The 26,986-nt window shown below is 42.0% G+C and overlaps 1 protein-coding gene and 1 non-coding gene across 3 annotated transcripts in view; both read left to right on the forward strand.

Moving 5' to 3' along the window:
* Positions 1-20,934, forward strand: part of ADK (adenosine kinase) — a 604,142-nt gene extending 583,208 nt beyond the window's left edge. For both annotated transcript variants that reach the window (XM_008269935.4, XM_008269936.4), the window contains exon 11: positions 20,128-20,934. In XM_008269935.4, coding sequence (XP_008268157.1) covers positions 20,128-20,252 — 125 coding nt within the window. In that variant the 3' untranslated portion in view covers positions 20,253-20,934. The remainder of the gene's footprint in view (positions 1-20,127) is intronic.
* Positions 20,935-26,852: 5,918 nt separating this feature from the next.
* TRNAK-CUU (transfer RNA lysine (anticodon CUU)) lies at positions 26,853-26,925 on the forward strand. The gene has a single exon. It is a non-coding gene; the product is annotated as a tRNA-Lys (tRNA).
* Positions 26,926-26,986: the final 61 nt, after the last annotated feature.

Raw genomic sequence — 26,986 nt, forward strand, 5'->3', positions numbered from 1 at the left:
AGCCTTAAAACAATAGGAATGGGGCCAGCGCTGTGGCGTAGGAGCTAAAGCCCCCTGCCTGTGATGTCGGCATCCCATATGGGCACTAGTTTGTGTCTGGTTGCTTCACTTCCAATCCAGCGCCCTGCTAAAGGCCTGGGAAAAGTAGCAGAAGATGGCCCAAGTGCTTGGACTCCTGCCACCCTTGTGGGAGACCCAGAAAAATCTCCTGCCTCCTGGCTTTGGCATGGCCTAGTGCTCTAACAAATTAATCAATAAATTGAAACAAGATTCTGCCTATGCCTTTCAGATTATCCAGCAGAATTTTTTTTTTAAAAAAAGGTGTATTATTTATTTATTTACTTGAGAGGCAGAGTTACAGAGAGAGGGAGAAATAAACAGAGAGGACTTCCATCTGCTGGTTCACTCCCCAAATGACCTCAGTGGCCAGAGCTGGCCAATCCAAAGCCAGGAGCCAGCAGCTTCTTTTGGGTCTCCCATGCGGATGGAGGGGCCAAATCTCTTGGATCATCTTCTACTGCTTTCCCAAGCCATCAGCTGGGATGCTAGATCAGAAGTGGAGCAGCCAGCACCCATATGGAATGCCTGCACCGCAGGCAAATGCTTAACCTACTACACCACAGCGCCAGCCCCTCCAACAGAATTTTTTTAATGGCAAGAGCACTATTCGTGGTATACATCAATCTTCAAGAGAAGTTTTTTACAATATGGACATAAATCCTTGAAATATTAAAATTACCCTTAAAGAAATTACTCCTAAGGAAATTAGATATGTGCACAATGAGTAGTGTCATAAAAATAAGTTATTCATCACAGTTATTTATGGGGTAAAAATTTTTAAAGCAACATAAATATCCTATAATAGGATTAAATAAATGATGTTATAACCACATTTAAAAGCATGGTCTTTAAGAATATTTAAAGATATGGGGAAGTTATCCTAATATTCTTTTTACTTCAAGAGTAATATCTGTAAGTAATAGCAAATACAAAAAGGGTGTGTGTGTTTATGTTTGTATATCTATGTATAAAATAAAGATAAATATGACTCCTACTCCAATCCTCTATTTCCTCTAAGACAGTTTTGCTTGCTAATTTCTGTTGAATCCATCCTTAAATATTTTACACTTGTACAAGCTTGTGTATAAATATAGATTCCAGTCTTTCATCAAATAGCAGTAGTATACTATGCTTGCTGTTCTTTATCTTTTTTAAAGATTTATTTATTTATGTGAAAGTCAGGGTCACAGAGAGGCAGAGGCAGAGATATCGTCCATCTGCTGGTTCACTCCCCAAATGGCTGCGATGGCAGGAGCTGGGACCATCCAAAGCCCAGTGCCTGGAGCTTCTTCTGGCATTCCCACACAGGTGCAAGGGCTCAAGTACTTAGGCAATCTTCTGCTGCTTTTCCAGGCACATTAGCAGGGAGCTGGATTGGAACTGGAGCAGTTGGAAATTGAACCAGCACCCAAATGGGATGCTGGCACTGCAGGCAGTGGCTTTAGCCACTTTACCCACAGCACCAGCCCCGTGCTTACTCTTCTATACTCTTGATTTTTCACATATTCCTGTCTTGAAAATTGTTCCATAGTTGCACATGCTGATTTACTCCTTTCTGCTTAAGTGCTTTATATTATTCTTTTTTTTTTTTTTTTTTTTTTTTTTTGACAGGCAGAATGGACAGTAAGAGAGAGAGACAGAGAGAAAGGTCTTCCTTTTGCCGTTGGTTCACCCTCCAATGGCCGCCGCGGCCGGCGTGCTGCGGCCGGCGCACTGCGCTGATCCGATGGCAGGAGCCAGGTGCTTCTCCTGGTCTCCGATGGGGTGCAGGGCCCAAGCACTTGGGCCATCCTCCACTGCACTCCCTGGCTACAGCAGAGAGCTGGCCTGGAAGAGGGGCAACCGGGACAGAATCCGGCACCCCAACCGGGACTAGAACCCTGGTGTGCCGGCACCGCAAGGCGGAGGATTAGCCTAGTGAGCCGCGGCGCCGGCCAATATATTATTCTATCATGTATTTAACTGTCTCCCTACTGACCTTGGCAGATTTCTTTGTTTGAGTTAAATAAATTATATGACTTCATAAGGAAAAATGTGGTAGACATAACCCAACCGAATGATCAAATGGGGCAAAGCAACACCAGCTGCCTCCTGATGGGACACCCAGAAGACTCTTTTGCAATATTCTTAGCAAAAATGTTAAACCCAGTCTAGGGGCAGGTGTCTGGCACAGCAGTTAGGCCCTTGCTTGGGAGGCTCGCATCCCATATCAGAGCTACCTTGGCTCAAGTCCCAGCTTCGCTCTCCCCTCCAGCTTCCTGCTAATGTGCACTGTGAGACGCAGCAGGTGATGACTCCAATACTTGAGTTCCTTCCACCCATATGGGAGACCAGAATTGAGTTCTGAATTCCTGACTTCCTGCTAGCCCATCCTGACTTTTGCAGGCCTTTGGGGAGTAAATCAGCAAATGCAAAGTCTCTGTCTTATCTGTCTTTCTGTACCTCTGTCTCTCTGCATTAATTACTTTGAAAATTTCAAGTCTGAGTCTAATTATTAGGAAATATCAGAAGAACCTGAATTAAGTGACACTCTACAAAACAGTTTACCAGACTTTCCAAAAATTTGGGAGGCCAGCATCACAAGCAGCAGCTTGACTCTCAGCACCACAACACCAGCCCCTTATTATGGCTTTAACTTGAGTTTTCCTTCACTGCTAGTGAAGTTGAACTACTTGTTTTTCTTCATAATGAAATGCCTAAAGTGTTTGTTTTTCTATTGGGCTTTTTCTTTTCTTTAAGATTTATTTATTTATTTGAAAGGCAGAGTTACAGAGAGGCAGAGGCAGAGAAATTGAGGTCTTCCATCTGCTGGTTCACTCCCCAAATGGCTGTGGCTGGAGCTGGGTGGATCTGAAGCCAGGAGCCAGGAGTTTCTTCCACATCTCCCACGTGGGTGCAGGGGCCCAAGCACTTGGGCCGTCTTTTACTGCTTTCCCAGGACATAGCAGAGAGCTGGATTGGAAGTGGAGCAGCCAGGACTCAAACCCACGCCATATGGGGTGCTGGCACTGCAGGCAGCAGCTTTACCTGCTACACCACAGTGCTGGCCAGGGGTTTTTCTTAAGTACAGAATTTCTTAATATATTCTAAGTGCTAATCCTTTGTTAGCATTCACAGAAAAAAACCTGGTATTTTTCCCCTCTTTTTTTTTTAAAAAAGATTTATTTATTTGAAAGGCAAAGTTATAGAGAAAGAAGGAGACACACAAAGAGAAAGAGATCTCCCATCCACTGGTTCACTCCCCAAATGGCCGCAACAGCCTGGGCTGGGCCAGGCTGAAGTCAGGAACTGGAAGCTTCATCCAAGTCTTCCATGTGGGGCAGGAGCCCAAGTACTTGGGCCATCTTCTGCTGCTTTCCCAGGAGCATTAGCAGGAAGCTGGATCAGAGGCAGATGCCAGTGCCACAGGCTGTGGCTTTACCTGCTATGCCACAGCACTGGCCCCTCAAAAGATACTTTTACAGAGAAGAAAAGGTGCCAGCATTGTGGTATAGTGGTAAACCACCTCCTTTGCAGTCATCTGGGGAGTGAACCAGCAGATGGAAGATACCTGCCTATCTCTCTCCCTCTCTATAATCTTTAAAAAAAAAAAAAGTACCTTTTGAGGGATGTTTGGCCTAGAGGTAGACACTCACATCTCATACCAGAGTGTCTGGGTTTAATACCTGCCTCTGACTTCTAACTACAACTTGATTTTTTTTTTTTTTTTTTTTTTTTGACAGGCAGAGTGGACAGTGAGAGAGAGAGACAGAGAGAAAGGTCTTCCTTTTGCCGTTGGTTCACCCTCCAATGGCCGCCGCGGCCGGCGCACCGCGCTGATCCGATGGCAGGAGCCAGGAGCCAGGTGCTTCTCCTGGTCTCCCATGGGGTGCAGGGCCCAAGCACTTGGGCCATCCTCCACTGCACTCCCTGGCCACAGCAGAGAGCTGGCCTGGAAGAGGGGCAACCGGGACAGGATCCGGTGCCCCAACCGGGACTAGAACCCGGTGTGCCGGTGCCGCTAGGCGGAGGATTAGCCTAGTGAGCCGCGGCGCCGGCCTACAACTTGATTCTAAGACGGACTCTAAGAGGCAGTAGACCCTGCCACCATCCTAAAAGACCTGAATTGAGTTCCCAGCTTTGCCCAGCCCTGTCCCAGTTCTTGAAGACAGCCAGTAAATGGGAGCTGTCTCTCTCTCTCTTTCTCTTTGCCTCTCAAATAGCTAAGTAACTAATTAAAAAAAAAAAAAATAGTGGGTATTCTGGTGCAGTAGCACTACCCTGCAAATCAAGCTGCTGCTTGATACACACAGCCCATATGGGAGTGCTAGTTTGAGCCCACTGCTCCACTTCTGATTCAGCTTCCTGCTGATGCATCTTGAAAAGCAGCTGGTGATGGCTCAACTGGCTGTGCCCCCCGCCAACCATGTGGGAGACCCAGATGGAGTTCCCGGCTTCTGATTTCAGCCTGGCTCAGCACTGGCTGTTTAAGACATTCGGGGCATCTCCATCTCTCCCCCCTCCCCCTGCTTCTCAGGTAAATAAAATAAACATTTTTTAAAAACTTTCATTTAGGCAAAATAAATGAAAGTATCTTTTGAAAAACAGAAGTTCTCGTTTTAGCCTAGTTGATTATTCCAGTCCTTTGCTTTATGCTTTGTGGTTTTTTTGTTTGTTTGTTTGTTTCTTATTTAAGAACTTGTTCCTACTACTAGATCATAAAGATACTAATACTCATTATTTTCTTCTAAAAGTTTTAATAGTTTTGTCATTCACAGTTCCTCAGTGCATCTGGAATTGGTTTTTAATATGTGGAATGAAGTAATTTTATTTTTCCAAATTGAAAACTTGTTGCCTGAACACTGTTTTTGCCAATAAGTCATTGTTTCTACATGGATTCACAGTGGCGACTCAGTTGTAGCTCAGGTTTCACATTTGTGTAGGTCTCCTTGCACTGTTTGTCTGCATCTATGACAATAAAAACTGAGTTTATTACTAAAGGGTCATGTGTGTGTTGACTCTGACAAGGCAAGTCCCACCTATGTTGTTTCCCCTCAGGAGTGTCTGGTTGTTCTTGATCCTTTGGTTTTTCATAAATTTTATTTTGTTAAGATTTATTTATTTGTTTGAAAGGTAGAACAACCGAGGGAGAGACAAAGAAAGAGATCTTCCATCCTCTGGTTCACTCCCCAGATGTCTACAACACCCAGGACTGGGCCAGGCTGAAGCCTTGAGGCAGAACTCCATCCTGGTCTCTTATGTGGGTGTCAACAGCCCAAGTGCTTGGACCATCTTCAGCTGCTTTCCCAGGCACATTAGCAGGGAGCTGGATGCAAAATGGAGCAGCTGGGACACACCAACACCCATATGGGATTCCAGCATTACAGGTGGCGGCTTAATCTGCTATGCCACAATGCCAGCCCCTTAAAGCTCTTGTTGGGACTTCCATGCCATGTGATTAGAACTGATTATTCTTTTTTTATCTATTTATTTATTTATTTGAGAGGTAGAGTTACAGACAGAGGAAGAAACAGAGAGAGAGGTCTTCCATCCACTGGTTCATTCCCCAAATGGCCACAGTGGCTGGAGTGGGACTAATCCGAAGCCAGGAGCTTCTTCGGAGTCTTTCACATGGATGCAGGGGCCCAAGCACTTGGGCCATCTTCTGCTGCTTTCCCAGACCATAGCAGAGAGCTGAATCGGAAGAGGAGCAGCCAGAACACGAACCCAGTGCCTATATGGAATTCTGGCACTGCAGGCAGAGGCTTATCCTACTAAGCCACAGTGTTAGCCCCTGATTATTCTTTTAAATGGAACTATGTTTGTGTTTTACTTATTTCCTAATTCTACTGGGGTTTTGTTGCACACTTTCTGTAGTTACTGGGCATTATTTCTGCAATCCAAAAATAGTTTCCACTTTCCTTCTTAAACATCAACTGTGTAGGCTCTTTGTGAAAGCTGAAGGGTCATTATGGGTGTAACACGGATGTCCAGGAAAGCTGTTATGGCTTTAGGTTTTATATATATGAGATATTACTCTGTCTATTTCACAGTATTAGTTTTCTCTGACCTTTAAATTATATGGCTTAAAATGCATTTTCAACACATATGCATTTATATATATTGCCAGGTAAACAAAGTACTATATTACCTAGATATGTAATAATTTAAATTTAGCATAAAATGAGGATTTTAGAACAAAGTGTGTGTGTGTGTATATATATATTCCCAAGAGTTCCTTGAAATATTTTAACTCTATAAATACATATTATGCCCTATTGTTTATTACAGGTATCTGGGAATATGTGAGAAGATATTGTCACTGACATGTATTCATACAGTATCTTTGGTGAAACAATTTTAGAATAATACAAGATAGTAATGCTTGTAAAAAGTGAATTATTAAAATATTTTTCATCCAAATTTATATTTAAAAACAGAAGTGTGGCACAGCTTGTTATGTGCTGACAACCAGAAGTGCTAATTCATCCTTTTTGCTACTGAATATGGAGTGAACAGAGATGGAGTCTACTTGAGTTCCAGCCACTGTCAAACTGTTAGAGAGGGAACTATGTGTGGCAAGGAAAAGTTTGACTTATAAACATCATTCATTTTCTTGTAAAATAGTCCTAGCACTATTGAGTGTCTCTATTAAGGCTTCCATACCCACTAACATATTTCTCAATTGCCTGTATATGCCACTGTGAAAATTACAGATATTGCATCTCTTCTACAATAACCTCATGGAATGGGCAGCTTAAATTAAAAAAATCTACTGCCTTTTGCCCACAACTGCAGTCTTACCTCTCTGTGACTTGAGGAACCTCACTTGGCATCTCCTCTCTTTATACAATTTAAAAACATGTTTCAGGCCTCCTCATTTCAGATGCTAGATAGAACTGGACTAAAATTATCCATTCTTTATTGTCAGTGAAAGAAAAGTCCAAATAAAATCAAACAAGATAATCAGCTGTACCTGTTGTTAATGAGCCAGCCAACAGTAACTGCAGGAACCAAATTCAGTATGAGTGGAAGGCTCTCATTGATCTTACACCTCAACAGCTAGGGGATGTGGGGTCTGTAACATGGCCTAAAGCTGGGCAAAGCTTGAGGCCCTGAAATAGGCTGGATGTAAAAGGACCAAGGTAGAAAGGCAACGACAACTCCTTCAGCATACGAGCTCCTGATGTGGAAATTTGTATAAATGTTCAGTGGCCTCCCCTGTCATGCCTCCTCTTTCTGTTCCTGTGGCTATGTTGAAAAGCATTGATACAGAGCCTTACCCATCATTTTTATAAAAAGATATGTTGGTATGTTTATTTGTAAGGCAGAGTGGCAAAGAGAGAAGGAAAGACAGAGATACTCCATCCACTGGTTCACTCCCCATTTGTCCACAACAGCCAGGGTTGGGCCAGCCTGAAGTCAGAAACTGCATCTGGGTCTCCTACATAGATGAAAGGGATTCGAGTACCCAAGCCATCATGTGCTGCCTCCCAGGCACATGAGCAGGAAGCTGGATTGGAAGCAGAAAGCCTGGGACTTGAACAATGCATTCAGATATGGGATATGGACATCCCAGTAAGTGGTTTAACCCACTGTGCCACAGTGCCCTTCATTTTAAGATGATTTACTAATAAGGACATAAGCTAATGACACCAACAAAAAGGGCTCCTAAGAAACCTTCATACTGACATATATTCCACATCAGTTTTTGGATGCTAGGTAAGTCCAACATCTTTACTTGAAAGAGTAAATCAGGGTAGGATTTGGCCTACCAGTTAGCACACCAGTTCAGATGCCCACATCCCATATAAGAGTGCCAGGGTTCAAGTCCCAGCTCTGTTCCTAATTCCAGCACACTGGGAGGCAGCTACTGATGGCTCAAAATTAGCTCCCTGCCACCCATATGGGCAAGCTGGACCAACCTCCTGACCCAACTCTGACCATTGCCAGCATTTAGAAAGTATATCAGGATGAGAGTCTTTCTCTCCTTTTTTAAAAAATTTCGGTCTACAACCCATGTTTGCTTACTAGTGTTTACCAACCACACTCAGAGACCCAGTGGTGTATGTCAGTTATTGAAATATGAATAAGGCCGGCGCCGCAGCTCACTAGGCTAATCCTCCGCCTGCGGCACGGACACACCGGGTTCTAGTCCTGGTCAGGGCGCCGGATTCTGTCCCAGTTGCCCCTCTTCCAGGCCAGCTCTCTGCTGTGGCCAGGGAGTGCAGTGGAGGATGGCCCAAGTCCTTGGGCCCTGCACCCCATGGGAGACCAGGAGAAGCACCTGGCTCCTGCCTTCGGATCAGCGTGGTGCGCTGGCTGCGGCGGCCATTGGAGGGTGAACCAATGGCAAAGGAAGACCTTTCTCTCTCTGTCTCTCTCTCTCTCTCACTGTCCACTCTACCTGTCAAAAACAACAACAACAACAAAAAGAAATATGAGTAAGCATTGGGTTTACTTGATACAATATTTATACATATTACTATCACATTGTTGGCATTTTTTTCTGAAAAACACATTATTGGAATAATATCCCTAATAAGATATAAAGAACTTCTAAAACAGAAGGGAGGGTGTCTAGCTTTGTGGTGCAGTGGGTTAAACCACTGCATGCGACTCTAGCATCCTATATCGGAGTGCCGGTTTGGGTCCCAACTACTCTACATTCCATCTGGCTTCCTGCTAATGTGCCTAGAAGGCAGTAGATAAATGACCCAAGTTCTTGGGCTCCTGCACCCATCTTAGAGACCTGGATGGAATTCCCAGTTCCTGGCTTTGTTGGGGCCATCTGGGGAGTGATTCTCTCTCTCTGTCTCTCTCTCTCTCTCTCTCTCTGTGTCACCATGCTTTGCAAACAAACAAATGAATGAATCTTAAGATATAGGGAAGGAAAATTTTCACAGATTTGTTTCTTAGATATATAAAAAGATATTCAGCTTTTTGTAATGAAAAAATGCAAATCAAAACTACACTGAAGTAATATTTCTGATGCATTGGACTGGCAAAAATTCAAAGGTGGACAATGTAGTTTATTGGTAAGATTGTTGGAAAACAGGCATTTTTATATAATAGTGGAAATGCTGAATGGTTCAACTTCTATGGAGAAGAATTTGCCAATATCTGAAAAAAAAAACACTATAAATTTACTCCTCAGACTAAAGTTCCACTTCTGGAAATTTATCTCAGGAATATACTCCTAATAACACAAAAATACACGTGGAAGTGGTTACTTATTGCAGCATTGCTTATAATTGCAAAACATTAGAAACAAGGGTATGTCCACACATTGAGGTATTGAGGAGCTGTAAAAAACAATGAGTGACATATCTGTGAATACGGAGTGATTTACAGGAGGTAATTTTCAGTAAGAAAAAAAAAGTCAAACAAGCGTATATTGCTACCTCCTTCTGTGTAAAAAATGAATAAGTAGGAAAATGTACTTTACCTACCTTTGCAAAAAGAATACAGGAAGATAAAACGCGAAACCTATAGAGGTGGGATGGTGGCATAGGGTAAAACAAAGTGGCATTCTTTGTGTACATCTTTTATAGAGTTGTTACTTTAAGAAGCATGTTAATATTATACATATTTTTTTAAAAATAGCATTCAGTCAACAAGGATAGTACAGAGAAGGACTCTGACAAGAAACTAAAACACATGAACTCAACTTTTTTTTCCAATCTCTTATTAAGTAAAAGGAGTTCTCCTGTAGTGAAATGAGAGATAGAGACCTAATCTGGGGTAGGTGTTGTGGTGCAGTTCATTAAGCCACCATTTGGGATGTCCACATTCCATACTGGAGTGCCAGTTGAAATCCCAGCTCCTTGCTTCTTCTGATGCAGCTTCCTGCTAATGTACCTAGGAAGGCAGGCCCCAGTCCTGGGGTCCCAGGTTCTGGCATGGGAGACCCAGATGGAGTTCCTGTCTCCTGGCTTCTGCCTGGCCCAGTCCTGGGGAGGGAGGCAGATCTTTCTCCCTCCCACTCTCTCCTCCTTTGTGTATGTGTATGTGTTTCTCTGTCTCTCCCTCTCTGTTACTCTCTGTTACTTTCAAACAAATAAATAAATCTTTTTTTAAGAAAAAAACTAATATAAATAGTATACTGAGTATTTAGCTAGATAGGAGGACAGAAAACTAATCCTGAACTCCTTTTAGTAAGTTTAAGGTTGTGTGTGTGTGTGTGTGTGTGTGTGTGTGTGTATTTTGTAGAAGGGTTGAAATAATTCTGAAGCTATTTTAGATACATTACAAAGTAAGTAAATATGTTGATACTTGGGAGTTAGGGTTTTCACTGAAGAAGGAACATGCAAATAATAGAATGGGGAAAGGCAAGGTTGAACTCAACACGAATGGGCTGGAATTAGAATGTTGGTGTCCACTAAATTTCTGAAATAGGTCTGTTGTACATGTGTGTATATGCATTTGTGAATCCAGGTGTATAAGTGCTTGTGAGTGTATATACATGCATACTTTCTAGTTCTGTCCAATAATAGGGCCTAAAAGCAAATAATATACCCACCACCCAGACCTTGATCTCTTATAATATTTCCACACTATAGAAAACAAGAGTCCTTGGAGAAATGACTGAGCCCAGAGTATTATACCAGCAAGTAAAGAAATGCTCAAAAATAACATGAAGGCATGACCAGGGACACAAGGGCTGGCTGAAGGGGTTCCCTTTGGCAAAAACTGGGACATTTAGAGAAACTAGTTAAGGGATGTAAAGAATTATAAACCACTGATAGTCAAAGAATCTGTGCATCCTTTTTGGTAATAGATAATAAATAAATGGGAAAAGAAGTAGTAGACTCTTACTTACAGTAGAGTTCCAAGGGCTGGCAAATGTGAAAGGCATGCTGAAGATGGAAGATCATCACAGTAGTAGTTGCTTTACCCAGGAACCATAGACACCACGTCAGGGTGAGGGCTGAGGACTTATGCTAAGAAGCAGTATATGTGTGTGGTCTTCAAATGTCTGTCTACAGACTGCTTGTTAGTTGCAAGGGAAGTAATAGTTTCTATTCCAATGAAAGAAATATGTCCATGTGGGTCAGGTGATCAACAATGAATATCACCAGTGAATAACAGATGGATATGATGTACCTTTAAATGTGACACTCTGAGACAGACACTACATGTATTCTGACTAGGAATGCGTAATCTGGTTTAATCATGAGGAAACATCAGACAACCCCCAAATGAGAAATTAGAGTATTAAAAAGAGGCTAAGGAACTGACTGTATTTTTCAAAAATGTCCATGTCACGAAAGTCAAAGACTGAGGAAATGTTCCAAGTTGAAGATGACTAAAATGACATACTAGTTAAATCCTCGACTAGATCGGTTCTGGAGGGAAAAGTCGCTGTAAAGGACATCACTGAGTAATTGACAAAATTGGAATATGAACGTGAGATTAACAGAGTTGATACCCAGATTGTGGCTGGGAAGGGAATATCTTTATTCTCAGGAAAGACACACTGAAGTATTTGGAGGAGGAAAGCCATGATAAATGTAACTTGCTCTCCAGTAGCTCACAGAAAAAGAACGCTTGCAAGTGAAGCAAAATGTTAACAGTAAGTGCATCTGGTAAAGGATATGCAGGTGCCTTTCGTACTATTTTTATTCCTGTAACATTTGTCTAAATTTGAAATTCTTTTCAAATAACATTTTTTTAAAGTACACTTTAGGCATGCTGATAATTGAAAAATCTAAACATATTGGGAAGCATTGTGCTACGTGAAATAAACCAGACACGAAGGGACAAATCTAGTATGATCTTGCTTAAGAGGGGTCCCAAAATAGGCAAATTCATAGAGACAAAAACTAGAATAGCAGTTACCAGACGCTGAGATAAAGAGCAATGGGGAGTTTTTGTCTAATGAGTACAGTGTTTTTGTCAGGGTGATGAATGAGTTCTGAAAACATTTGAGGGTGATAGTTGTATAACACTGCAAATGTGCTTAATACCATGAATTTACTTTTAAAAATCGCTAAAGTTTTAAATGTTATGTGTATTTTATACAATAAAACTATCTTGGGTGGGTTTATTTGTATCATAAAAGGATTCTCCACAGCTCTTTAAATATAAACTGTTTATTTAAACAATTTTATGCAAGTTTTAAGATTCACATTAGCTACGTTTTGAAGGTTCCACTTATAACTGATTATGAAATAGCTGTAATTCATATTAGTTGGTTTTTAAAATAAATTATTGAAAAAGTGGTATTCCTCTGGGGCAGAGATCTTCGCTGTTTCAGCAGCCAGGTTTCCCCTTGTCAAAGCAGATGACACTTCAGGGCACTTCACTTCGTTCGTCAGCTGCACTTCTCTCGGAAGGAGGATGCTGCTACTTAGGCTTCGCAAAAATATTTCATAAACATAAGCTTTTCTCTTTCTCACAAAGATCATACCAAGAGGAACGAGGAAAACAGATGTTGCTTGTAAGGCTCCTAATAGACGTGTTTCCACTGTAAGCTGATCTGACTCTGAATTTGGCATCTGCCCCATTCGCTGTGTGGGCTGAGCATTTTAGACGCACAGTTTGGCACAAAGTTAATAATGACCTTTGACTGTTACCTGAAAACCCAATGATAAAATACTTTCACTAAACCTCCTGAGAGAGTGATTTCACAGTCTAAGCAAATGTCTTCGAAATACATCATTCTGGTAACTGAATTGATTTTATTCTTTGGTCGGGAATACTTATTTTGTCTAATACAGAGCAGTCCCCAAATCTGACTGGGAAAAGTCTGTGTGGTCAGAATGGTAGAAAAGGAAGGACATAAATCTCTTGTAATGTTCTCTCAGGTCATCCTACTACAGCTTCTCAATTAACCTTCACCTCCCCTCCCTCCAGGCCAGGCTGCCCAGGGCCTAGGGGAATGCCCGGATGTCTAGCTGCAGGACAGTCTCTCCTTGAGTCCTGCTGCTGCGGCAGCTCCAGGTCCCTCTCAGGGGAAAGGAGCCCAGGTTCATCTGTTCTTCACTTACCTTATTTGTAGCTACACTTTTTTTTTTTTTTACAGTTTTATTGTGATGTAGTTGACATGCAATAAACTGTACTTTTTCTAGAGATGTATTTACTTGGAAGGCAGAGCATCAGAAAGAATAGAAGAGACACACATAGAGACACAGAGAGAGAGTGAGATCTTGTAGCTGCTAGTTCACTCCCCAAACTCCCGCCACAGCCAGGCTGGGCCATGCTGAAGCCAAGAGCCAGGAACTCCATCTGGTTCTCCCACATTAGTGGCAGGGACCAAGCACTTGGGCCATCATCCACTGCTTTCACAGGCACAATAGCAGGAAGTTGGATCAGAAGCAGAGCAGCCAAGACTCTGACTGGCACTTGGATTTGGGAAGCCAATGTCATGAGCAGTGACTTAACCCACTGCACCATAATGCCAGACACATATTCCAAGAGTAAAACTTAATGAATTTTGGCATATGTGTGTACCCATGAAAGCATCACCATGTACATATCACTACTCTCATGCCCTTTTGTAATCTTGTCTTTCTGCCCCATGTCATCCACTTGGAGTATTTCCACTTTTGGGTTCTCATAGATAAAGCTACTGTGGCATTGATTTACAAGTTTTTATATGAGTGTATGGTTTTCATTTACCTTGAGTAAATACCTACAAATAGAATGACTGGGTCATATGGTAAGTATAAGTTTACCTTTTTAAGACACTGACAAATGGCTTTTACAAAGCGCTCTTATTTTATTTTCCTTCAGTTACTGTAGGAGAGTTCAAGTTGATACACATTCTTGGGAACACTTAGTATGGTCAGTGTTTTCAATTTTAGCCATTCTGATGGGTATGTGGTGGTATCTTATTTTAATTTTCATTAACAAATAATTATGTTGAATATCATGTTCTTATTTGGCATCCATTTATTTTTATTTATTTTTAAAAGATGTATTTTATTTATTTGAAGGACAGAGTTACAGAAAGAGAAAGGGATACAAAGTTACCAAGAGAAGGAGTTCCATCTGCTGGTTCACTCCCCAGAAGGCTACAATGGCCAGGGCTAAGTCAAGCTGAAGCCTTGAGCCAGGAGCTTCTTCCAAGTCTCCCATGTGGGTGCAGGGGCCCAAATACTTGAGCCATCTTCTACTGCTTTCCCTGGTGTATCAGCAGGGAGCTGATCAGAGTTGGAAGTGGAGCAGCCAGGAATCAAACCATGCTCACATTGGGATGTCAGAGTCACAGGTGACAGCTTTACCCATCATGCCACAACACTGGCCCCTTTACATACATTGATCTTCTTGGCTAAACTGTTAATTATTTTTGCAAATTTTTTAAACTTTGTTTATTATTTTCATCTTATTTAGAGACACAGAGAGGCAGACAGAGATCTTCTGTCCATTGGTTGACTCCCCAAATGCCAGCTATAGCCAGGACTAGGCCATACCAAAGCAAATAGCCTGGAGCTCAGTCCAAGTCTCCTACATGGGTTGCGTGGATCCCAGTACTTGAGCCATCATCTGTCGCCTCCTGGGGTATGCATTAACAGAAAGCTGGACTGGAAGCAGAGTGCCCAGAACTTGAAGGAAGACTCCAGTATGGAATGCAGGTTTCTAAACTGGCGTCATAACCATTGTTTCTGACATCCATTCCACTTTTGCCCACTTTTTTATTAAATTGTTTTAATAAAAGATTTATTTCTTATTTCTTTATTTCCATAAAATTTTGTACCTTTAATGTTTTACTCAATGAGCTTTTCTCTTGGTGACTAAGATTTTCTCCTATGTTTTTTCTCATTTTTGTAGATTTTTTTTAGAATTATGAATGATTTTTATTTTTTGCTTATTTGTATTTACCTTTTTCAGTAGACATGTACTTCATATGCAATAGAATTATATTTTTCCCCAGAAATATTTTATTTAAGGTATACAAACTTACTCATTTTTATATAGGTGTATGATTCATTTTTTAAAAAATATTTATTTATTTATTTGAAAGAGTTAGAGAGAGAGATCTTCCATCTCTCAGCTGCTTTTCTCCCCAAATGGCCACAATGACCAGGGCTAAGTCAGGCCAAAGCCAGGAGCCAGGAGCTTCCTCTAGGTCTCCCACAGGGTACAGGGACCCAGGGACCTGGGCCATCTTCTTCCACCTTCCAAGGCACAGCAGCAGGGAGCTGGATCAGAAGTGAAGCAGCCAGGTCTCAAACCGTCATCCATATGGGATGCTGGCACTGTACGCGGCAGTTCAACCCAAAATGCCACAGCGCCAGCCCTGTTATGATTCATTTTAAGTGAATTTTTGCAGATGGTATAAGGTAAAGGTTGAAGTGGAGTTTGTTTTTTTTTTTACATACAACACCCAATTCGTCTACTATAGTTTGTTTATAATTTTTCCCTTTCTCCATAGAATTTCTTTGACAGTTTTGTCAGAAATCAGTTGTCTGTATAGAAATGGGTTTATTTCATATTTATTTTATAGAAATGGGCTCTATTCAGTTCCATTTATCTGTTTGTCTTTATGCCAACACCATAGTGTCTTGATTATTGTACTTCTATAATAAGTTTTAAAATTAGGTAATGTATGTCTTCTGGCTTTTACTTATTTAATCAATGTGTGTTTTAGTTATCTACATCCATTGCATTTCTCTTTAAATTTTAGAAGCAAGGATGGGCATGTAACACAGTGGTTAAGACACTGCTTGGGACCGGAGTGCATAGTTCAAGTCCCAGCTTCTGCTAATGTGTATCTGATTCAGTTTCCTCACTGGGAGGCAGCAGTGAGGGCTCACGTACTTGATCCCTACCACCCATATGGGAGACCCAGATTGAGTTCCTGGCTCCTGGCTTCTGCCTGGACCAGCAGTGGCAGTTGTGGGCATTTGGAGAGTGAACCAGCAGATGGAAGATCTTATCCCACTTGTTTGCTCTCTGCCTTTCAAATAAAATGAAAATAAATTTAAATTTGAAAAAATTTTTAGAAGTATTTTCTATATGAAAGCATATTAAAATGCTTATTATTGCATTGAATTGACAAAATTTTCTGCAGAGCCAATAGTAGTACTGAATCGCCTGACCTCTGAACATACTATATCTCTCCTTATATTTTTATTTCTCTCATTGTCATTTTTTAGTATGCAGTATTTTACAGCTTTACTCAATGTCTCCAGACATTGTCACGTGTCCCCTAGGGTCAAAATCACCTACTCTTGAAAGCCAAAGACATGGACAGTCATCAACAGTTTTACTTCTTTTTCCATCTCAATCCCTTTTTTTTTTAAACAAACTTTTTTTTAAAGATTTTTATTTGAAAGACAGAGTTACACAGAGAGGGAGAGACAGAGGTGTCTTCCATTCGTTTGTTCACTCCCCAAATGGCCATAACAGCCAGAGCTGAGCTGATCTGAAGCCAGGAGCCAGGAGCTTCTTCCATGCCTCCCACACGGGTGCAGGGGCCCAAGGACTTGGGTCATCCTCTGGTGCTTTCCCAGGTGTATTAGCAGGGAGCTGGATTGGAAATGGAGCAGCTGGAACTTGAACTGGTGCCCATATAGGATGCTGGCACTGCAAGCTGGGATTTTAACCCATTGTGCCACAGCACCAGCCCCTCTCAATGGTTTCATTGCTCTTGTTTTCCTTATTGCATTGCCTAGAGTTTCCAGGATATAGTTTAAGAACAAACACTTACCTTGTTTTTGTTCATTTATTTTCATTCATTTGGAAGGTAGAAAGACAGAGATAGATAGCCTTCACCTACTAGTTAACTCACCAAATGCCTGCAACAGCCAATGCTGGGCCAGGCTGATGCCAGGATCTCAATCCAGGTCTCGCACCTCAGAGACAGGGACCTAATTACTTGAGCCATTACCTCCTACCTCCCAGGGTTTGCATTATCAGGAAGGTAGAACCAGAAGCAGAGCTGGTACTTGAACTAGGTACTCTGATGTGAGATGTATGTACTCATGCAGCATTTTAACCGCTATGCCAAATGCTAGCCCTGTTTTTGCTTTTAAATGATTTTCTAACACTCTTGGGTTTTTTTTTTATTATTTTTATTTATGTATTTATTTATTTGAGAGACAGAGAGCACCCATCCACTGTTTCACTCCCCAAAACTGAGAGCTTGGAGCATCTAACTAGGTCTTCCATGTGATGGCAGGAACCCAACTGCCTGAGCCATCCATCACCACTGCCTCTCAGTCTACACCAGCAGGAACCTGAAATCAGGAGCCTTAGTGGATACCAAACTCAAGCACTCTAATGTGGGACATGAAGTTTTAACTAGTATGTTAACCACTAGGCCAAATGCCTGCCGCTCTTGGCCTTGTTCTTGATCTTAAGGGGAAAACATTCCATTCACCATTAAGAATGATACTGGTTGGCCGGTGCCGTGGCTCAAAAGGCTAATCCTCCGCCTGCTGCGCCAGCACACCGGGTTCTAATCCCGGTCGGGGCGCCGGATTCTGTCTCGGTTGCCCCTCTTCCAGGCCAGCTCTCTGCTGTGGCCAGGGAGTGCAGAGGAGGATGGCGCAAGTACTTGGGCCCTGCACTCCATGGGAGACCAGGATAAGCACCTGGCTCCTGCCAGATCAGTGCGGCAGCCATTGGAGGGTGAACCAACGGCAAAGGAAGACCTTTCTCTCTGTCTCTCTCTCTCTCTCTCACTATCCACTCTGCCTGTTTAAAAAAAAAAAGAATGATACTAGTTATAAGTTTTTCTTAAGAACCTTTGTCAAATTGAGAAAGTTCCTTTTTATTCCTGATTTGCTGAAAGCGTTAATTAGGGATGGACTTTGGATTTTGTGAAATACCTTTTCTGCATCTATTAAGATCATCTAAGGAAAGAAAAAAATTGGAGCTGCACTGTGGCACAGCAGGTTAAGCCATCTGCAGTGCGTCTCGTTTCATGTGGGTGCCAGTTCAAGTCCTGGCTGCTCCATTTCCAATCCAACTCCCTGCTAATGAGCCTGGGAAAGCAGTGGAAGATGACTCAAGTGTTTGGGCGCCTGCACCCACATGGGAGACCCAGAGGAAGTACCTGGTCTGGCCCAGCCTTGACCGTTACAGCCATTTGAAGAGAGAACCAGCAGATGGAAAATCTCTCTTTATGTCTCCTTCTCTCTTTCTCTGTAACTCTGCCTTTCAAATAAATAAATCTTTTCTTTGAAAAAAAAAGATAATGTTACCATTTTCTTAGGTAGTCTGGTAAAGTACATTGGTTGCTTTTTTAATCTTAAACTTGCATTCCTGGGATAAATTTCACTTTATCATGATTTGTTATGTTTTTATGTGTATTACTACATTTGATTTGCTGAAATTTTCCTTAGGTCTGTAGTCTTCTTTTCTAGGATTAGGGTAATACTGTCCTCAAAGAATGAATTGAAATGCATTCCTTCTTTTCAGTTTTCACGAGAGTTAATGTAGCATCGTTATTTTTTTTCTTAAATGTTTAGAACTCACCAGATACCAAATCTGAACCTGTAGTTTTCTTTATGGAAAGCTTTTTAAAAAAAAGATTTATTTATTTATTTGAAAGGTAGAGTTACAGAGAGGCGCAGAGAGAGAGAGAGATCTTACATCCACTGGTTCCCTCCCCAGATAGCCACAACAGCTGGAGCTGCACTGATTGGAAACCGGGAACTAGGAGCTTCTTCTGGGTCTTCTATGGGGGTTCAGGGGCCCAAGGACATGGGCCATCTTCTATTGCTTTCCCAGGCCATAGCTGGATTGGAAAATGGAGCAGAGCTGGATTGAAAGTGGAGCAACCAAGGACTTGAACTGGCGCCCATATGAGCTGCCGGCACTGTGGGCAGCAGCTTTAACCACTATGCCACAGTGCCAGCCCCTATGGAAAGCTTTTCAATACAAAACCAATATAACAGGGCTAGTTAAGTTATTTAAGTGAGTTTTGATAGTTTGTATTTTTCAAGAAATTTATCCTGTTCATCTAACTTGGTAACTGTATCAGGTTTAAGTTGTTAGTATTTCCCAATTATCTTTTTAATTTATGTATTAAATGTAGCTCCACTTAAAATAAATTTAAATTAATAAATGTAACCTAAATTTAATATATACTTAATGTAATTAATGCTTTGAATTTTCCTTTAGATATGTATTATTACATGTGGTATGTTAAGATATGTATAATTAATATTTACTATGGACTTGACAATGATACCACCTCTGACATTCCTGATGCTCATCATTCCTGTTCTCTTGCTCGTTCACCTGCTTGCTCTCCCCCTCTCTAGTGTCTTTTGTCAGTCTACCTAGAGATTTGTCGATTTTGACCAATTTGTACTTAGATTTCCAACTTCTTAACTCAGATTCTTGGGATCTGCCCTCAGCATCTCAGGGTGTGGTGTGGCCTGGTATGTTTCTCAAGGCCACACCACACCCAGAGCAATTTTGTGTTTTGCTTCATTTTTCCCATGAGTCTTTTGTAGCAGATGTACAATATCTGAAAACTTGATTTTACATATTTTGGATTTGTGTTATATGTTTTTGAACAAAAAATAAAAATGGTTCTTTTTAGCCCATCTTGGGCAGACACAGAAGTCCTTAGGACTTTTCCGCCCTGATTTACTGTGTTGAACTGATCCGTGGTGCTTAACTACAGAAATGATTTCCCTGTTACTCTGGGAATGAAAGGGCAATGCCATGCCTCCAGAACTTTCCATCTCTCAAAGATGTACTCAGATGACGGAATTTTGTCCAAATGGCAGAACACTGGGTATGACAACAGCACAGAAGGAATCTCACGGGAAGGGAAGCGAGATAACTCGTAACTGCTCAGTTGTAAAGATCCAAGGTAGTATTATTCAGCCAGTATTCCTTACACTCTTTTAGTCTCAAAGTGAAATGACAACTTGTGAGGTTAGGCTTAGAAAGACCAGATTGACTTGATGGCAGGTTGTCATGTCCCTACTGAAGTCTTTGGAAGAAACATTAAGGGAGGGCCTGGTGGTGGGAGGATAACCTCTCCAGCCCTGGAGACTTGGCACTTCTGTCAGGGCTGGAGAGAGTGGTAGGTGCTTAGACTATTTTGCTGTGACTCAGCATGACATTTCTGATGCTGGTACGCAATACTCATGTTCTTCCTTTTTGTCTGTTTTCCAGGTTTTCTGTCTCAGCTGGTCTCTGATAAGCCTCTGACCGAATGCATCCGTGCTGGCCACTATGCAGCGAGCGTCATAATCAGGCGGACTGGCTGCACCTTTCCTGAGAAGCCAGATTTTCACTAATGGAAGAGCAAAAAGCCTAAGCCCCCCCGGAGTACGACACTGCCCTCATTGCTTCCTGAGAATTCCCACATTAATAAAGGAGAAAATTATCTGCCATATTTCCTACTATAATAATGTTCACTCTTAATTTAGAGGGTACAGTAATGCTCATAGAATCTTTAGTCTCTCAGTAACCTACAAAATGATGTTAATTTCCATAGTTTGCTAGTGCCTCCTAAATGTCAATTAGACAGGAATATAACATTTCAATACAAATTTTCATTTCATTTTCAATTACTTTGTAAATTCATGTATGGTATTTAGTAAATTGATCTTTTTTTTACATTTCTGCTTTGAATGCAGATGCAATTTAATATGATAGATTTTTTAAGGGAATTAATCCTCACACATCAGTCTTTAGCTTTTTATATAAATATATTTAATTTAGGAGTATGTGTGAATACACACAGGTACATACATACATACATATATGTACCTCAAATAAATATATGATAAATGTTCAAATAAGGTACAGAAATACTTCTATTGCCAAGCTATTCCAAATAATCTCTTCAATGTATACTCAAATATGTAATAAACTTTGGATAATTAAATAATCTGCCAAATTTTAAGTTATAATATTCAAATCCTAATCTTATTGTACTCTGTGATTTGATACAAATAAAAACTTGTCATATAGGAATTTTTTGTCTTTGGCCTGTGCTCAAAAATCTAAGGAAGAAAGATCATTATTTAATACTGGACACTAAAATGATATCTACTTTGTTGACAGAGTTACAGAGAACAGCATAATACATTTTTAAAACAAATATGGGAAACCATTAAGTCACTCTTTAAAAGAAAATAAAGCAGTATAATAGCACCTCTGGAGTCAGACTTATTTACATTTATATGACCTTAGACAAATCTCTGAGTCTCCGTTTCCTCTCTAAAAAATGGGATAATAGGAGTCAGCTGTGGCATAGCGGGTAAAGCCACTGCCTGTAGCCACAGCATCCTATATGGGCCCCAGTTCGAGCCCCCACTACTCCACTTCCAAACCAGCTCCCTGTTAACGTGCCTGGGAAAGAATCAGAAGATGGCTTACGTTCTTGGGTCCCTGCACCCATGTAGAAGACCAGAAGAAGCTCCTGGCTCCTGGCTTCAACCTGGCTTAGCCCTAGACATTGCTGCCATTTGGAGAGTGAGCCAGCAGATGGAAGATTCTCTCTCTCTCCCTCTCCCTCTCCCTCTCCCTCTCCCTCTCCCTCCCTCCTTCCCTCCCTCCCTCCTTCCCTCCCTCTCCTCTCTAACTCTGCCTTTCAAATAAATAAATAAATCTTTAAAAAAAAAGGGGGGGGGCGGTGGAGAGAGGGATGATATCCCTTATAAAGATCACTGAGAGACAGAACCAATAGGATATATGTATGGACATTTATTTTATTTTTATTTTTTTATTTGAAAGGCAGAGGGAGAGACAGAGATCTTGCATCTGCTGGTTTACTCCCCAAATGGCCACAATGGCCAGAGCTGAGCCAGTCCAGAGCCAGGAGCCAGGAGCTTCTTCTGAGTCTCCCACCTTGAGTGCAGGGGCCCAAGCACTTGGGCCATCTCCCGCTGCTTTCCCTGGCACATTAGCAGGGAGCTAGATAGGAAGTGGAGCAGTCAGGACTCAAACCGGCACCCATAAGGGATGCTGGTGCCACAGGTGGCAGCGTTACCCACTACTCAACAGCACTGGCCCCTGTGTATGGACATTTGAAAGACGATTCTTTAGAGTATTGGCTCACAAGACTATGCATGCTGAGAAGTCCCCCGGCAGGCCGTCTGCAGGCTGGAGTCCCAGGTGCTACTAGTATGTCTCAGTCCAAGTCCAGAAGCCTGAGAACTTGAGCTGTTAATATAAGTCCTAGAGTCCCCAGGCTGCAGAGCTGGAGTTGTGATGTCCAGGAGCAGAAGGAGAGTTCGTGACTCAAGGAAGGGGGGACAGAGACGATGGTCCTTTTCTCTCCTTGTCTGTCTGAGCCCTGCCCACATGGAGGGCAGAACTTCTCCTCCCTCCCACTGATTCACCTGCCAGGCACTGTACCACACCCTGGTAAAGTAACACATTATCAGGTCTCTAGGTATTGCTTAATAAATCACTCTAACACCTTAAGTTAACCATCACAATACCAAATGTAAAATACTTGCTTACTTGATACAGTGCTTAATAAGCAGCTGCTATTTTTATCATTATGATTTTGTTAGGAAATAACATAATGTGTATAAAGCTGAATTCAAACTAGAAAAAGTTTTCTCTTTCTGCTGCCCTGTAATTAGGTTAACTCTAAGGTCTCTTATGCTTCCTTTTTGTTTCTTTGAGACGAATTACCAAAAAATTGACCATTTTAAAGCCTACAATTTAGTCATTTTTAGTGTATTCACAAAACTGTGCAACCATCAACATTATCTAAGTCAAGAACATTGTCAGGGCCTGCAGTCATGGCTCAGCAGGTTAAGCCACCACCTGAGACACCAGCATCCCAAATGGGCTCCTGGCTTGAGTCCCAGCTGCCCCAGTTCCCATCCAACTTCTTGCTAATTCGCCTGGGAAAGCAGCAGAAGATGGCCCAAGTAGTTGGGCCCCTGCACCCACGTAGGAGACCCTGTTGGAGTTCCAGGCTCCTGGCTTCAGCTTGGGCCAGCCCTGACTATTGCAGTCATTTGAGGAGTGAACTAATGGATAAAAAAGCTCTCTTTCTCTATATATATATAACTGCCTTTCAAATAAAATAAATCTTTAAGAAAATAATAAAAATAAAAAAAAATTTTTCATCACTCCAAAGAGAAACCCTGTCCCAATTCACCTATCTACCCAGGCTGCAGTACCTACTGCTGTGTCTTCTATCTATAGATTTGCCTGTTCTGGTCATTCATAAATATGGAATCAAATACTATTTGCTCTTTGGTGACTGGCTTCTTTCACTTACTGTGATGCTTTCCATGTTTTTCCATCTTGCAGCAGTATCAGTACCTCATTTTCATCCTTTTTCCAAATAGCCCATGATATGCATGTATCACATTATATTGATGCACTGGTTGATGAACACTTGGGTTGTTCTCACTTTTGAATTTGTATATGACGCTGCTGAGAACACTCATGTACAAGTTTTTTGTTTAGATATGTTTGCAAGTCTTGGGATATACTCACATCTCAGAATTGCTGCATTATAGGGTAACCCTATGTTTTACTTTTTGAGAAACTGTAAATTTTTTTCCAAGGAATTACACCATTTTGCATTTAGGGTTGTGGTTTTTTCATATCCTTGGTAACACTTGCTACTATCCAATTGATTACTGCCATCTTAGTGTTTAACAAAGTGATATCTCATTGTGGATTTGCATTCCCTGAGGACTAATGATGTTGAGCATCTCTTCATGTGACATTTATACATTTCTTTTGGAGAAAAATCTATTCAGATTATTTGCTAATTTTTAATTGGGTGGTTTGTCTTTATATTGTTAAGTTTAATAGTCCTTTTTTTCTTAATTTCTTATAGCTTTTTTTTTTTTATTTGACAGGCAGAGTTAGACAGTGAGAGAGAGAGACAGAGAGAAAGGTCTTCCTTCTGTTGGTTCACTCCCCAAATGGCCGCCACGGCCGGCGCTTTGCCGATCTGAAGCCAGGAGCCAGATGCTTCCTCCTGGTCTCCTATGCAGGTGCAGGGCCCAAACACTTGGACCATTCTCCACTGCCCTCCTGGGCCAAAGCAGAGAGCTGGATCAGAAGTGGAGCAGCCAGGACTAGAACCGGTGCCCATATAGGATGCTGGCTCTGCAGGCTGAGGATTAACCAAGTGAGCCATGGCGCCAGCCCCCAGTTTAATAGTTCTTTATATATTTTGGCTGAAAGTTCTTTTCAGATGTGTGACTTGCAAATATTTCTTCCATTCTGTGTGCTTTGTTTCACTTTCTTGATGATGTCTTTGAAGCATAAGTGTTTTGAGTTTTGATGAAGTTCAAGTTATTTGTTTTTCTTTTCTCAGTTGTGCTTTTGATTTCACTTCTGTAACCACTGCCTAATCCAATGGCACAAAGATTTATGCTTGAGTTCTGTTGTAAAAGTTTCATAGTTTTTGCTTGGACAGTTAAGTCTTTGATTCATTTTGAGTTTACTTTTTTATATGATGTGAGGTAAGGGGTATAAATTCATTCTCTTACATGTGGATAGCCATCTGTCCCAGGATCTGAGTGAGAATGTTGTTCTCTCCATTATTCAATTGTCTTTGCACCCTTGTGAGAAATCAGTTGACCATAAATGTAAAGTTTTATTTCTAGGCTCTCGGTTTTATTCCTTTGCTGTATATTTCTATCCTTATTCTGTCCAGACCAGGAAGTATAAATCCTCTACTTCCTCCAGCTTTCTTCCTGCAGAGTAATTAGTTTGAACACGAGGGTATCTTTACCATGTTAACCTGCTACAGAAGGTCTTCCTCTTCGATTAACAGGAGGTGTACTGACAAACCTGGACAATTTTTTAGATGAGAATATCTCTTACTCCAAGAATATTGATTAAGCTCCCGTCACCAGCTAGGCTTTTCTGACAGTAACTATTTTAAAGGAGGTTTTAAAAAAAAAATGCTGTTTGGTAATACTTAACATGCATGCATATTACATATAACTTCCTTGTAATAAAACTAGTCCTTAGAATGTGGTTATTTTGTCCTCCAATAGTAGCATGCTTTTTAGGGGTTTAGGGGAGCAGAAAAAGAGAGAGGGCTCCCACCATCTGATTAAATCAGCAAATGCTGGGAGCCAGGAACTAAATCCAAGTTTCCTACATGGTGGCAAGACCTCAGTTACTTGAAGCATCTCTGCCGCCCGCCTCCAGAGTCTGCATTAGCAGGAAGCTGAAGTCAGGTGTTAGAGCCAGGTATCCAATCCAGGCATTCTTTGCAACACTGTCTTTTTTTTTTTTTTTTTTTTTTTTTTTTTTTTTTTTTTTTGAAAGAGTTAACACACAGAGAGAAGGAGAGACAGAGAGATCTTCCATCTGCTGATTCTCTCCCCAGATGGCTGCAACAACTAGGGCCGGGCCAGGCTAAAGCCAGGAGCCAGGAGCTTCCTCCAGGTCTCCCACGTGGGTGCAGGGGCCCCACCCATGTGGGAGACTCAGATGGGGTTCCTGGCTCCTGGCTTTGGCCTGGCCTGGCCTGGCCTGAGCTGTTGCTGCCATCTGGGGAATGAACCAGTGGATACGGTGTTTTCTCTCTCTCTCTCTCTCTCTCTCTCTCTCTCTGTCTCTCTCTCTCTCTCTCTCTCTCCATCTGCCTTTCAAATAAATAAGTAAGGCCGGCGCCGTGGCTCAATAGGCTAATCCTCCACCTTGCGGCGCCGGCACACCAGGTTCTAGTCCCGGTCGGGGCGCCGGATTCTGTCCCGGTTGCCCCTCTTCCAGGCCAGCTCTCTGCTATGGCCAGGGAATGCAGTGGAGGATGGCCCAGGTGCTTGGGCCCTGCACCCCATGGGAGACCAGGAAAAGCACCTGGATCCTGGCTCCTGCCATCGGATCAGCGCGGTGCGCCAGCTGCAGCGGCGGCCATTGGAGGGTGATCGGATCAGCGCGGTGCGCCGGCTGCAGCGGCGGCCATTGGAGGGTGAACCAACGGCAAAAGGAAGACCTTTCTCTCTCTGTCTCTCTCTCTCACTGTCCACTCTGCCTGTCAAAAAAAAAATAAATAAAAAATAAAATAAAATAAAAATAAAAATTCAAATAAATAAGTAAATCTTGAGAAAAAAAAAAAAAGGTCCTGTGTTTATGAAGTTCTAGGAGTAAAACCAACACACAATGAAAGAAGAACAGTGGCCGCCGTTCTCAGGGAGGAGGGTATTGGGTGCTGGAACGAGGGGCCTTGGGAGGGGATGTGAGGGGCCTTTCTGATCTTCCACATCGTACTGGGGTTCTGCGGGTGTGTGTGTGTGTGTGTGTGTGTGTGTGTCAGTATTCAGGAAATGGCCTACTTCAGTTGTGTGATTTCACTGTTTCAATTTTATCTCACACATGCAAAAGGACCTCAAGCAAATATTGAATTCCAGTTAAATGATATCCTTGCCGATAGCCGTGAGGTGTACTGAGGACTTCAGCTTACAGTAAAGTGCATAGAGAAAGATGAGTGGGAATCAATAGCTGAGTAGATAAGTGATAAGGCAAAGATAGCAGAATGTTCACTGTAGAGTCTAAATGGTAGACAGATGGATATTTGCTATCTAATACTTTTCAACACTTTAGGGTTGAGATTTTTTCTAATAAAATGTTGGGAGAAGAGACAGCATTGCGGCGTAGTGGGTTAAGTCACCACCTGCGTCCTATCTGGGTTCTGGTTTGAGTCGCAGCTGCCGTACTTCCAATCCGGTTCCTTGCTAACGTGCCTGGGAAAGCAGTGGAAGATGACCCAAGTGCTTGGACCCCTGTACCCCCATGGGAGACCTGGAGGAGGCTCCAGCCCCAGACATTCTGGCCCTTTGGAGAGTGAACCAGCGGATGGAAGATTTTCTCTCTCTCTCCCTCACTGTCTCTTCCTCTGTCTCTGTAACTCTGTTTTCAAATAGATAAATCTTTAAAAAAAAAAAAAATAAACTGCCCGGCTAGCTCAGTCGGTAGAGCATGGGACTCTTAATCCCAGGGTCGTGGGTTCGAGCCCCACATTGGGCGGTTCAATGTTCTTTGGCCGGCGCCGCGGCTCACTAGGCTAATCCTCCGCCTAGCGGCGCCG

This window comes from Oryctolagus cuniculus, chromosome 15 (genome assembly GCF_964237555.1).
Source record: "Oryctolagus cuniculus chromosome 15, mOryCun1.1, whole genome shotgun sequence".
In the NCBI taxonomy this organism is placed as follows: Eukaryota; Metazoa; Chordata; class Mammalia; order Lagomorpha; family Leporidae; genus Oryctolagus; species Oryctolagus cuniculus.